Source organism: Microcaecilia unicolor, chromosome 3, assembly GCF_901765095.1.
Source record: "Microcaecilia unicolor chromosome 3, aMicUni1.1, whole genome shotgun sequence".
Lineage (NCBI taxonomy): Eukaryota > Metazoa > Chordata > Amphibia > Gymnophiona > Siphonopidae > Microcaecilia > Microcaecilia unicolor.
The window spans coordinates 249,712,715-249,727,615 of record NC_044033.1 but is presented as its reverse complement, the minus strand read 5'-3'; the positions used below and the strand labels follow the sequence as shown (position 1 = coordinate 249,727,615).

At 43.2% G+C, this 14,901-nt stretch overlaps 1 protein-coding gene across 1 annotated transcript; it reads right to left on the bottom strand.

The window, feature by feature from the left end:
* Nucleotides 1–241: 241 nt before the first annotated feature.
* Nucleotides 242–9,733, bottom strand: LOC115466469 (uncharacterized protein ZSWIM9-like). Its single transcript, XM_030197712.1, has 3 exons — nt 9,678–9,733; nt 2,946–3,196; nt 242–1,796 (listed from the first exon to the last, which is right to left on the bottom strand). Exons 1-3 carry the CDS (start codon nt 9,681–9,683, stop codon nt 419–421), a joined length of 1,635 nt encoding a protein of 544 aa, XP_030053572.1. The 5' UTR covers nt 9,684–9,733; the 3' UTR covers nt 242–418.
* Between the last annotated feature and the right edge of the window lie 5,168 nt (nt 9,734–14,901).

The following is a 14,901-nucleotide window of genomic DNA, read 5'->3' as shown; positions in this document are numbered from 1 at the left end:
TTCCCGTATTATATTTAGCAGTTAGGGCCTCTCATGCATACAAGCATAAGTTTTTATTTGATATGAGTTGACCTAATGTCCTTGGTATGCCCAGTCATCATACCAGCCCCCTCCACCCTTTAGTTTAACCTACAGTATTACCCACACCCCTTACTTCTCCCTCTGATTGTTTATCTGGATACAGCAGGTGTCCTCTGTCATAGGAGTCTCTGGCTCTTAGTTTCTGACCAGCAACTTATCACAAGTTAGCATAGGCCAAAATGTCAAACCACAAATTTCTACAGCCTCAGAAAGGTATTTACCAGAAAAAAAGCACATTTATAATTCTCTTAAGTCTGTTCTCAGCTCAAGGAGAGCAAAACAGCTTATAATAAAAACTAGAAATATGTATGGTTTGCACCTTTTCATGGCCTTTATGCTATACAGCTGTTTTATTTTTCTGGAGGAGGGACATATCAAAGAGAGGCTCCCCATTCCGCAGACGAGTAGCAAAGAGGTGCCGGCAAGGCAGGAGGCTGGAGGTGTGGATGGAGCAGCTGCAGGAGGTTAGGCTCAGGTCCATGGAGAACTCAGAGACACCGTCGTAAAGGACAAAACTCTCTCTAGTTTCCCTGATGTTGTAGGCCCTATATGTGGCGAAACTCAGCTCTTCCTTGATTAGGCTGGCTGACTCTGGGTTGCAGATGCTGTGGTAGCGGGTGGCCACTTCCTCCTCATTGAGAGTCTTCACCTCTTCCTTTGAGGTCTGGATGGTCACCAGGTCCAAGATACACTGGGCTACTGTTGAGCAGAGATTGAGGCCTGCTAGCAGCTTCTGTTTGTGCTGGTTGATGAGTTCACTAGCATCAATGTCCCGTACTTTCTCGAAGGACCCATATTCCACCCACATCTCACAACATGGATGCCAATGCTCACGGTAGTACTTCATGAAGTTCTCGGGCAAGATGACATCCATCTTTCTCAGTGCCTCACTATAAGCTGTCAAAGAACTGGACTCAGCTAGTTCACAGAGAAGGGGCCACACCTTCTCATCCTCTGGTGCTCCCATTTCCTGGGCTTTGGTGAACAAGATCTCCAGGACTTGAGTGCGAAAGATGTGGACCCTGGCATGTGGTAGCAGTTCCTTTACTACTTCTAGTTCTTTGATTTCCACCCCTAAGGTCACACACCGCACTTTAAACTTCATGTCTGGCACACTCTGCAGAAGCGAGGCGAGGGTGAAGCGTAGCACGTTTGGTGTCCCTTTCTGCGTCACACAGTAGGCACAGTCCCGCCCCTGCCCAAAGGCATCCATACACAGCACTGTGTAGAGGTCAAACTCCTCATTGAAGCTTACCATGTGGTCAAAGAAGAGAACCAATGGGAAGCACTGGCAGAAGGACCTCATCATAGAGGTGAGGAAGAAGACCGTTTGGATGACCACCTTGTTTTCCACAAACACCAGCTTGACCTTGGCCCCAGGGTCATCAGTGAAAAGGCTGTCCAGTGCCTTCAGGGTGTCCTGAACCCCATTGTCTCGGGTTTTGCAGTAGCTTAGCAGACGCTGAATTTCCTGAGCGCCCACAAATTGCTTGGAGATCTTGTTTGTGGTGCGTACAGGGAGGCAAGAATTTGCCATGAGAAAACCCTTCCTGAAGTAGTAGGAAAACTCAATGGGGCACAGGGGGTGGCTGTGAGTCAGCTGACTGTCGGTGACCACCAGACGGTCCTTCTCGTGATTCATCTTTAGGACTATCGTGGCTGTACAGCCAACAGTCCCCTTCTTTTCCATGTCTTGGTTCTGCATCTTTGGGTCTCTGCAAGGGAAGACAAAAAAAACATGTGTGTGTATCAGTTTACCAGAGGCTGATCAATTTGTCTAGCATTTCCTTTTCTCATTTTCTGTCTAATAATCAGTAGGTCACAAAATAGTACCAGGCCACCGGAGACAGACTAAGCAAAGTCTGGTTTAGCCCCATTGCAGTTCTGTGGTCCACAAAGATGGTAGAAAAATGATGATGATGAGATATCAGTATGGTGTATGTTTTACTTTTGTACCCTGCCTAGAACTACTGGATATTGCGGGTAATAAATAAAGTACAGCACATAGTTTTAATAAATAAACCCACTTTATGGATGCCAGCAGTTAGCCAGATTACGTCTCTAAAAATGTTCTTTTGGAAGCCGGTAATTGGTGTGATTACCATCTGTATGGCAGTGTGCTGGTTGATGATGGCACATGCAGAAGAATATACTCCTGATGCAGGCATCTGCCAAAACATGGCTGTGTTGTGAAGAAACAGTAGCATGGTTATGGATCAAGGGACGTTGTTTAAAGGTGACGGCCGACCAAACAAACAAACAGACATCACTGTAGCTAGAATGATACGTGAACAGGAGTTCAGGAAAGAGAACATGAGATAATAGAAATGTAGCAGGGAGTTTTTGGCTGAACAACACAAGAGAAAAGGATGATGAGTGAGAAGAATGAACTAATGTTTTATGAAAGGGCTTTGTATGGAAACAGTATATAAGCAGCAGCCTGATTAGTAAATGTTTGAGACAGTCTCAGCCAATACTTTTGTATAAGCAGAACTGTACTCCTATGAGAAAATTTATTTCCAATTCTGTATACTCTATTGGTAAGTTAATAAACTGCTTTTCTCATACATGTGGCCTGGTCTTTTATCATTCCAATCTTTTATATGTATGGTTATTGGGATGGTGGTAAAAAGACCTAAATCTCTTAATTACAGTTGAGACTGTGTTCATTTAAGAAAACCTTATGTGCCATACTGGTGTCTCACTGTCATTATTTTTCTACCATCTTGTTGACCACTGACCATTGCATTTCTGGACTTGTGGCTTTCATCTTCTCAAAAGCAGGCCCTGCACATTCAGAGATGCACTGAGGGGAAAATCAGGCCTGGACACATTCTGTCCCATGGCACGAGCTTCAGCTTTACCCTGGCTCCATTTTGCTGGCAGCGCCTTTTCTGTCCTTGCAGACGAGGCGGACGGAGCTGTACTTCAGGGCATCCACCACCTCAGGCCTTGGAGGGTCACAGGCCCACTTGCACTTGCTGAGCGGTAGAGAGTTCTTGACAAAGAAGAGAACTTTCCTTTGCTCGCACCAGCTGTCGAAGAATAAGCTGAACTCCTCCCAGGAGCAAAACTCCTTCCCGTGAAGCTCCTTCTCATCCATTACGGTGCTTGACTGATAAAAGGGGGGGGGGGGGGGGAGTGGGGAGGAGGGAACAATAAAGGAAGATATTTTGTATTTACAAGAAGAGTTAGCACTAGGAATGGGGCTGCTGTTTGAAACAAATGTCTTTTGTCAATAAGAGTGCGTAATATCTCCCAAATCCTATAAAGAACAGGGTCAGTTATGCATGTAACATAATTAGCGCTTAATTGGAGATAGATACCAATAATTGGAGTTAACAAGCATTAATTGCCACTAATTGGATCTTATTGCTAATTGGCTGTTCACTCATAAACTCAAATTGAATCCAGACAAGACACAAGGAGTCCTTTTCACTTGGAAGGGTGATCCCAAATTGAGAGCTCTTATTACTATAGCTGGATATACTATCACACTTCAACCAGCAGTTAAGGTTTTGGGAGTAACTTTAGATCAACATCTAACTTTCCAACCACAAATATCTGCAGTCATACACTCTTGCTTCTTTAAATTGCACACGTTATACTCAGTTAGACATCTATTTAGACAAGGAGTTCTTCGTGTATTGATCTATGCTTTCATCATCAGTAAGATGGATTACTGTAATGCTCTCCTATATGGTACTCGATCTTCTGATTTACGATGTCTACAGATTGTATAGAATTCAGAAGTAAAACTTCTCACCAATTTGCGTAAATTCAATCACGTACGTGACCCCTTTATTATATCAGGAGCATTGTCTGCCAATTACACATTGTGATAACTTACAGCATTTTGACACATACAAAATGTATCATTCTTTACAGCCACTATATCGTCCTCATCTTTTGATATCTTATACCCCTCTTGATCCCGCAAGTCTTCATCTCAAAATCTGTTAATTATCCCCTCCTTTCAAATAAGAAGACCAGACACTATCTGTTCACAGATTTTCAGTTTCATAGCTCCTACCTTATGGAATTCTACTCCAATTTCTCTGGGGTCTGAATCCACTCATGCAATATTAAAAACTGCATTAAAAGCATTTTTATTTCAAGATACTTTTCATACTTGAAATGTGACTAACCCAACCCATTTGGGTCCTTTTTTGCCTGCGCTCTCTTGGGTCCAGGACATCTGGACTTTTGGCTTGCTTTTAATTTGTTTTTAGCCTTTCTCTAATTCTTTCTTTTTAACAATTGTAATTCTTTCCCTACTTTCTTTTCTGAATTTTACCAATATATTGTACACCGCTCAGAAGGCATGATTATGGGTGGTATATCAAGAGGTAAATAAACTTGAAACTTAATTAGCAACTGCATGCATAAATGAGTTATGCCCCTATTCTGTAAACATAGCACTTAAGTTCCATCACTCGCAATTGCAAAGTGGCGTTCACATGGGAAGGAAATGGGTGTATCATGGGTGTCCCGACTATTCCTGTGCGCACTTTATAGAATATTCACTTTTAAGCGTCAGCCGAAAACATGGCCTAAAGCTTGGTGTGTAAATGCAGATGTGGAGGGGCATAATCGAACGGGGCACCCAAGTATTCCTGAGGATGTCCTCACAGGACGTCCCCGTGAAGGGGCGGGGAAACCCGTATTATCAAAACAAGATGGGCAGCCATCTTTCATTTCGATAATACGGTTGGGGACGCCCAAATCTCAACATTTAGGTCGACCTTAGAGATGGTCGACAAATGTTGAGATGGTCAACCTTAGAGATGGTCGTCCCCGGTTTTCGGTCATAATGGAAACCGAGAACGCCCATCTCCCGATTTGTGTCGAAAGATGGGCGCCCTTCTCTTTCGAAAATAAGCCTGATAGTATACATCTTTTTATTAAATCTTTTTCAATATAAAGAACAAATACATATATGTTATTCCATTAAAGTTTATTATTTGTATAAGGATGAATTCTATATATGGCACTACAAAAAATGCTAATTTATAAGCCACACTTAAAGTTAGACACAGTTTACAGAATAGTGCTTACGCCCAGGAATCGCGTCTAACTTTAGAAGTAGCCCTTTGCACCAACTGAAATGTGATGCAAATCTTTGCGCCTAAATTAGGCATGAATCCCCATTATTCTATAACACTGCGTGTTAATTTTAGGAATACTCCCATTCCACCCATTACCCTTACATTTATGAGCCTCCTTTTTGAAGTGGTGTGTAAAGCTTAGGTGTAGATCCCATGCCTAAATTTATGCGAGATTATTCAAATTAAATCTAATTAGTGCCAATAATTGCTTGTTTACAATCCTATTACCAGAGTTAATTAGCTTGTTATTCAATTAAGTTGTGTGAGTAAATTAGCGCATGCATTTTTTTAGCGACTTTTATAGAATTTGGGAGATAGTATGCAACAGAGATCATTATGTCAGATTGCTTAAGATGTCGATGAGAGGAACAGAAGTGACAAAAAGAACATAGCCCACCTCCATCCACTCCCTCCCCAAAACATATAGAGGTTGACATGAATCTCACAAAAAGAAGGAGTAATTAGATAAAGTACTAAGGTGTTAGTACTTTATCTAATTTGCAAAGAGTGTCTCAAACTATACTACAGATGCCCTGGGCTTCTAGGATGGTTAGAGTAATCAGCACAGAGGTGGACCATGGTGAAAGCCTAAATTTCAGTGACCATAGGAAACCGGATGTTTTGGACAATAGTTTTGGTGCCTGTGGAGGTGTATTACAAAATTTGATATTAGGATAAGGAAGCAGGCCTGGCTGCTGGATTAAGTCACTGACTTGTAAGAATTCAAGTTGAAGAAGACAGGGTGTGAAATTCTATAACCTAAGCTGGTGAAGGGCACTACTTGAAAGATTTTGAGCATGCTTGGTACAGATGCGGACAATTTTTTTTTTTGTTACATTTGTACCCCGCGCTTTCCCACTCATGGCAGGCTCAATGCGGCTTACATGGGGCAATGGAGGATTAAGTGACTTGCCCAGAGTCACAAGGAGCTGCCTGTGCCTGAAGTGGGAATTGAACTCAGTTCCTCAGTTCCCCAGGACCAAAGTCCACAACCCTAACCACTAGGCCACTCGTGCTCAGAGATCATATGGAAAACACTGGTTGAGGGAGGAAGCTGAAATTGCACTGTGTAAGTGGATGATCACTGTAGCTCCTTGTGATCTTGGGCAACATCAAGTTCACTTTATTTTTGATATACTGCCTAACAGTGGTTTACAATAACAAATCTAGCAAACTTCAATGCCAGATGTGGTAAAAGCAGTTAGCTTAGCAGGGTTTTAAAAAGGTTTGGCTAATTTCCTACAAGAAAAGTCCATTAGCCATTACTCACCCATTACTTCCCTCACCCGTAACTGTCTTGTCTGTCTGTATTATTTAGATTGTAAGCTCTTTTGAGCAGGGACTGTCTCTTTGTATCAGGTATTCAGCGCTGCGTGCGTCTGGTAGCACTATACAAATGCTAATAATAATAATTAGCCATTATTAAGATGGACTTGGGAAAATCCACTGCTTATTTCTAGGATAAACAGCATAAAATTTGCTTTACTGTTTTGGGATCTTGCCAGATACTTGTGACCTGAGTTGGCCACTGTTGGAAACAGGATACTGGGCTAGATGGACAATCAGTCTGACCCAGTATGGCTAGTCTCATGTTCTAACCTGTATAATCCTGACTGAATTTGGTGGCTTTATTTTTCCTGTGCTTTGGTCTGCAAATTTTTGCCCCTGTCTCCAGTGAGTTTCTGCTTCATTGATGGTGACAGCAGGAGATGCACAGAGAAATTATTTTTTTCTCTCTTTTTTTTTTAATACAAATTCTCCAGGGTCAATAATCCCACGTCCTGACTCGTCCCCACACTGGACATATTTTCCACTTTTGTTTTTAAGTTCTAACAGAATTATTTAACCATTTTACTCCTTATTTAATAATATTTTTCCTCTTCTAGCAGCCACAGCAGGGGCCATTTTTCCAAAATTAGAACAGGGCAACACCAAATGTCAAAGCTTTGTAAATCTCACAAAGGGTTTTCCCCATTTTGTGTGTATGGAAAAATGCTTAGTACATAGATTCCTGAGGAAAGTTTGCAGTGAAATAAGGCAAAGAAGGGGGTGGACATGCGGGAAAAGGGAAAGGAGAATCCACAAAGCTTCTTCACTATTGTTAAGAAATACAGAAAAACATGAATGGGAAATTCTATAAACTGTGCTTAAAAATGGCCCTCTATGGATTTGTGCTTAGTGCCGATTCAAGCGCCTAACTGTAGGCGCTAGACATATGCCTGCTGAAACCTGGTGTAAATTCTGATGCCCAAGTTAGACGCGCTGAGGCAGTATTCTATAACTATGTACACAACGTTTCGGAACATCCCTGATATGTACCCTTTTGAGTTATGCACTAGTGGAGTTAAGAGTTAGGCGCCATGCCTCATACAATAGCACACAGACAATTTTTTTATGAGTGCCAATTAACTTCAATAATTGGTTATCACCCAATTATTGGTAGTTAAGGGCTCTTTACTTAATTACATTTGCTCTGCATTCGATATATGGTGCACGCACATGGAGGGGGATAATTGAACGGGGATGACCATCTCAAAGGGCGCCCAACTCTAAGGACATCGCCGTGAAGGGGCGGGGCATCCCGTATTATCGAAACAAGGTGGGCGTCCATCTTTCGTTTTGATAATACGGTCGGGGACGCCCAAATCTCCACATTTAGGTCAACCTAAGAGATGGTCGACCTAAATGTTGAGATGGTTGACCTTAGAGATGGGCGACCTTGGTTTTCGACGATAATGGAAACCGAAGACACCCATCTCAAAAACGAACAAATCCAAGCCATTTGGTCGTGGGAGGAGCCAGCATTCGTAGTGAACTGGTCCCGCTCACATGCCAGGACATCAACCGGGCACCCTTGGGGGCACTGCAGTGGACTTTACAAATTAATCCCAGGTGCATAGCTCCCTTACCTTGGGTGCTGAGCCCCCCAAAACCCACTCCCCACAATTGTACACCACTACCATAGCCCTTAGGGATGAAGAGGGGCACCTACATGTGGGTACAGTGGGTTTCAGGTGGGTTTTGGAGGGCTCCCATTTACCACCACAAGTGTAACAGGTAGGGGGATGGGCCTGGGTCCACCTGCCTGAAGTGCACTGCACCCACTAAAAACTGCTCCAGGGACCTGCATACTGCTGTGATGGAGCTCGGTATGACATTTGAGGCTGGCATAGAGGCAGAAAAAATGTTTTTTAATTTTTTTTTTAGGTTGGGAGGGGGTTGGTGACCACTGGGAGAGTAAGGGGAGGTCATCCCTGATTCCCTCCGGTGGTCATCTGGGTCAGTTCGGGCACCTTTTTGAGACTTGGTCGTGAAAAAAAATGGACCAAGTAAAGTCGACCAAATGCTCGTCAGGGACACCCTTCTTTTGTCCATTAACGGCTGAGGACGCCTATCCCTTTAGCACGTCCCCGATCCGCCTTCAGTAAGCTGCCGACACGCCCCCAGGAACTTTGGTTGTTCCTGCGACGGAAAGCAGTTGAGGACACCCAAAATCTGCTTTCGATTATGCCGATTTGGGCGACCCTGAGAGGACACCCATCTCCCGATGTGTCGAAAGATGGGCGCCCTTCTCTTTCGAAAATGCCCCTGAAAGTCTCTCTCTGCTGTTTAAAACCCACCAGCACATCCCTCTTACTCTGCATTAAGGCCACATAAGAAAACCCTAACTGGATCAAAACAAGGTACTTGATCCTAGCAACCTGCCTTGGTCACAAGTACCCAGCAGATCAAAAAAAAAAAAAAAGTAAATCAATAGAAATAAAACAAAATAAAACATGGAAAAGAAAATATAAGATTATACCTTTTTTATTGGACATAACTTAATAACATTTCTTGATTAGCTTTTGAAGGTTGCCCTTCTTTGTCTTCGAAAGCTAATCAAGAAACATATTAAGTTATGTCCAATAAAAAAAGGTATAATTTTCTTTTCTTTTCCATGTTTTATTTCTACCTTTAAAAGTGGACTAACATGGCTACCACACCTCTCTACTCAAAAAAGTAAAGGAATTCCTCATAGTTCATTTACATGGATCAGTAACAGTTTTTCAAAATCTACCTGGTTAATAATGATGTGTTTACAGTCCATGTGATTGTGTTATTTACAGTTATTTATTTTGCCCTGGATTAGACAGAAGCAGGGTTTTGACACCAGGGGGAGCGAAGAGATGCACGCGTGCACTGTATAGGCATATGCACACACTGCGTAGGTGCGACTGACTGCTTGAAAAATAGGTTCCAGTGCCATCTGAAGTCAGTTTGGGGGAGCCCCTCCTAGCTATGCCACTGTCACAGAGTTCTTCATAAGCCAAGAGGGGGGGCTGAGAGGCAGAAGCAACCTGCAAAGAAACACGGCAGCTAAAAGGTGGAGTCTACAGCATTACAAGGGATAGGAAACTGCTGAGCAGAGTCTGCTACATCCAAAGGATCTCATGGTGGGATGAATAGTGTCAACATGCTCCTCCCACCCCCAAGTCTCTCTACACTTACCCACATCTCCAAACTCCAGCACCTTCCTTCGGCACAGCCAGAGAGACAGCCAAGCAATCCCACAATGCAGCAGGAACTGCAGGGAGGAACTGGAAGAGGAAGCTGAACCCTTCCCTCTCCCATCCCACTCTAAAGAGCGCCCACTTAACCCCCTCTCTGCTGAAGCAGTGCCAGCAGCCTGCATGCATCCTACTTCCACCTTCAAAAAACTGACCTGGTGACTTCAGAGTCAGTCCAATTCTCAGGATATAGATTCAGATAACCTTATTGGCAATGAAAGTTTCACATGTGATGTCATTTTTTCCATAACTACTACTACTACTACTACTATTGTTTTTATAGTTCTATTCATTTGAGCATGTAATATACTTCTCTGATGAAACATCATTTTGTATACATTTGTTACTTACAAAAAATTTGAACATGTACAGAAATAATGTGTAGTTTCTGTGTAGGAATCTGTAACAGTCCATCTTCTGTGTTTGCATCTGTGTCTCCCGATATGAAGTGTACACTGCACTTTTTCACAAGTAGGGTTATCACTGTTTGGGTTCTGGGTAGTAATGTTGGTTTGTTAGGGTGGGTTTTCTACATGTGTTTCAAATGCACTATTTCCAGAGTTTTGTGTTACTTTTTGGAGTGCCTGGTAGCAGAGCTGCCAAATTACCCATTCCAGGAGGGAGACGTTATGGCCGGTCCTGGATTTCTGCCAACCTCATCCTGGTCATTATGAGGCCTGTACACTGATTTAAATGGATAGAATCATGGACTACAAAATACCCCACTGCTTTGGGATGTTACGCTTAAAACCAGGATCTCTGAAAAAGACAGATACAAATCAAGGTAAGGTATACACAAAAAGTAGCACATATGAGTTATCTTGTTGGGCAGACTGGAAGGACCGTGCAGGTCTTTTTCTGCTGTCATCTACTATGTTTTCCTGGAATGGGTAACTTGGCAGCTCTGTAGTAGTGAAGACATTTCTTGCTGCTGCTGTAGTTGGGTGCTTAGGGAGCATGCTCAGTGTGAGTGTTGCGGCAGAGTAGGGGGGGCGGGAGTTTCCCATGCACCCCATGACACTGTAAAAGCAGCACACCAGTGGGCGGAGTTGGCACATGCTTAGCAAGGAGGTTTAATAGACAGGAGATGAAATGACGTCAGAATGCTGAAACCAACTAGGTCAATCTAAGTTTTCCCTTCCCAGCGCATCCATCATCCCCATTTACTCAAAACAAAGTAAGCAAACCTATGAGCTGTTGCATCCAGTTTTGGCACAGTATAAGCCATCACAAGCACAAAATATAAGAAAATCAATAGACTGCATTAGGGGCTTATAGCCCGTTTAGTTATGTTTCCACATATGAGAGATCTGTTTGACAGAAAATATCTGTATTACTTTGACTTATAAACCACTTGTCCCTGAAACATGCTCAAACAACAGAATAATCCATTTGTGCATCTAAAAGATAAACTTCTACAAAACAGATGAAGATGTGACTCCATGTGCCCCAAAGAAAGGAGAGTTTAATTATACTTCCATTTAATTTAAATATATTCCATCATCTTTATAACACCAGGATTCCCAGGGCAGATTACAATAGGTAAGATGAACCCACCAGGAAACAGGATATCCTCATTGAAATTTGGCCATCTGCATTGTATACAGTGTATTTATTTAGTTTTTAGTGTAGCAAAATGAGCACAAAATACAGAGTTTAAAATTGCTGTTTCTATCAGCTATAATAATTTTTAAGCTGTTTTAGTGATATTCAATTGTTATTTCATGATATTTATATCTACAGATGGGAAGCTTTCAAATAAATTAAAAAGCTGTCCAATAATTAAAAAAAAAACCCCAACAACAACCTTTTGTCCTCCACTTTTTAAGGCATTGCCTATCCAATCGAAACAGCTTTAGACTTGTTACAGATGGTCCAACAATACAAAAACAACAAGGTGGATGCAGCAGCTCCTAGGTTTGCTTGCTGTTTTGAGTTAACAGGGATGACGGCTGCGCTGGGAAGGGGAAGCTGATTGTCTTAATTGGCTTCCTTGCTTACAGTGGACTAGATTGGCTCACTTCCATTCCTGTCTATTAAACCTCCCTGCAGCAGCTCCTAGGTTTGCCTTTGTTTTGAGTGAATGGGGATGACGGCTGCGCTGGAAAAGGAACACTTAGATTGTCCTAATTTGCTTCCTTGCTTACAGTGGACTAGATAGGCTCACTTCCACTCCTGTCTATTAAACCTCCTTGCAGCATCTCATAAGTTTGCTTGCTTTGTTTTCAGTGAACAGGGATGACTGCTGTGCTGGGAAGGGGAAACGTAGATTGTCCTAATTAGCTTCCTTGCTTACAGTGGACTAGATAGGCTAACTTCCACTCCTAGGAGTAGAGAGGTGTGGTAGCCATGTTAGTCCACTTTTAAACTGTTGAGATTCACCATGGCGTCACTGTTGCAGTGTGACCCTGAACTGAATTTCACAGTCCTGTCCTTGATGTTGGGTGTGGAAATCATGGAACTTCATGCAGCAAAGCAGATGTTTCCCCATACCCGCATTCAGTCGTCGCTTTCATAGTAACATAGTAGATGACGGCCGAGAAAGACCAGTATGGTCCATCCATTCTGCCCAACAAGATAAACTCATATGTGCTACTTTGTGTGTATACCTGACTGATTTGTTTCTGCCATTTTCAGGGCACAGACCATAGAAGTCTGCCCAGCACTAGCCCCACTTCCCACCCACTAGCCCCGCCTCCCCCACCGACTCTGCCACCCAATCTCCGCTAAGCTTAAGAGGATCCATTCCTTCTGAGCAGGATTCTTTTATGTTTATCTAGGGTTACCATATGTCCGGATTTACCCGGACATGTCCTCTTTTTGAGGGCATGTCCGGGCGGGTTTTGCCAATCTGCCCGTTGGTCTGGATTTCTGGACAAACGGGCAGGCTGGTGGGCAGACGGCAGCCTGCCCGTTTGTTCAGAAATCCAGACAAACGTGCAGATTGCTAGCCTCCCCTCCCCTTACTTACTAGTGCCCTGGTGGTCTAGTGATCTCTTCTGCCTTCGGGGCAGGGGTCCCCTCTTTCCTGCATGCATCATTCCTACTGGTGATCCTCGGCGCCTATTCAAAATGGCCACTGAGAGTTGAAGTGACCTCACAAGACTTCAATTATTGGTGGCCATTTTGAATCGGCGCAGAGATTACCAACAGGAAGGATGCATGCAGGGCAGCGCTCCGGGCAGGAAAGAGGGGGCTCTTTCCTGCCCCGAAGAGGTCACTAGACCACCAGGGCAGTAGTAAGGTAAGGGGAGGGGGGGGGAGACTGGGAGGGGGGGCGATGGGGTATGTGACAGGGGAGGGGAAAATGTGACAGGGGGCAAAGCAAGGATGTGAAAGGGGTGGGGTGTGAAAGTGGGCGGGGTGTGTAGTGTGGTAGGGCATGTATCCTCCTTTTGGGGGGACAAAATGTGGTAACCCTATGTTTATCCCACTCATTTTTGAATTCCGTTACTGTTTTCATCTTCACCACCTCCCGCGGGAGGGCACTCCAAGCATCCACAACTCTTTCCGTGAAAAATTACTTCCTGACATTTTTCTTGAGTCTTCCCCCCCTTCAATCTCATTTAATGTCCTCTAGTTCTACCACCTTCCCATCTCCGGAACAGGCTCGTTTGCGGATTAATACCTTTCAAATATTTGAACATCTGTATCATATCACCCGTTTCTCCTTTCCTCCAGAGTATACATGTTCAGGTCAGCAAGTCTCTCCTCATACGTCTTGTAACGCAGATCCCATACCTTTTTTTTAGCTTTTCTTTGCCCCGCTTCTATTCTTTTTACATCCTTAGCCAGATACGACCTCCAAAACTGAACACAATACTCCAGGTGGGATATTCTGTTTAATAAAGCCCAGGAGCTGGGAGCACCACAAGATAAGAAAATTTGGCCTGTCCTCTGTAAACTCGCAGAGTCCAAGACCCGGAAAGCGTATGATAAGATGGTAAAGGAGATGGAGGATATTTGCTCTGGGTTTCTTATGACATACTTTCGGGAGAACTGGAATTCTCATTCTGCCCTGTGGGCAGAGTACTTTGCTTCTAAAAGGCCACCAGGCCTTTGACTTAATCAAGGAACATAAACAGAGGCTGAGCTGGAGCCTTACACCTTCCTCAACGTTAGCTCAGTGCATCCTAGACTTAGTGGCCATGCAGACCACAAGGGAGAACTTGGAGGCCTCAAAGAAGAGGCAGTGGCTGCCCATTATCATTCCATTTGTACACATGAACATGCCTGCCTCATTGAAGAAGAGCTGGGTTTTGCCCAACATGGCCCTTATGAGATTAAGGAGACCACAGAGGGGTTTTCTCTGCACAATAGTGTTTCGAACTTCTGTATGGACCGGAAGCTGACTACCTGCAGTTGCTCTATAGCATCAACCACTTGCCCTACCGGCACCTGTTTGCTACCCACCTTTGGGTTGGAGATGCTCTCTTTGAAATGAATCTTCTAATTGAAAGAGAGGCCAAAGATGACTCAAGTAGTAGATTAAAGAGAGAGACAGAATTGGATCAATGTTTAGTTTTAGATGAACTTAAGAGCTTATGGGTGACATGTTGTGTGGAATGGTGTGTCCACACCAGACCAGTCTAGAACATGTGGGTTATATCCTTCAGCTCGTGGAGGGACATAACCCACATGTTCTGGACTGGTCTGGTAGGATTATAGGAAAGAAAATGATCAGGCAAGACAAAATGTATCCATTTCTCTGGTAAGTCAAGGTTGAATTAGATGCAACATACCAAGGTTGATGGACATTATTGAATCAGATTCTAAGTTAAAAACTGTGAAGTTATCGCTGTAAGAATGAGAGGTCTTTGATTTATTTAATATTTTTTTTCAAGTGAAATTAGCACAAAATAAAATTAGAGGATCACTAAAAACCATGGTAAGCCTTACAAACATTTTTAGAATAGCTACAGTGGATGCTGAATAAAAAAAAAAAAAAACATGTGAAACTGAGTCAAGTGAAACAATTAAAATTCACAAGGGCCAAAAACTCCTGGTATCCTGTTAAGTATCTCGGTCCTACTGAAGAAAAAGGGTAGGAGGGGGCAGCCATATTCTTGTACTTATATCAAACCTGGGTCTGAACACAGTTGAAGAATTCACCAGTTCACCATTCCTTGGTTAGAGCTGATGGTGATAGTTATTTTTTAAATGGG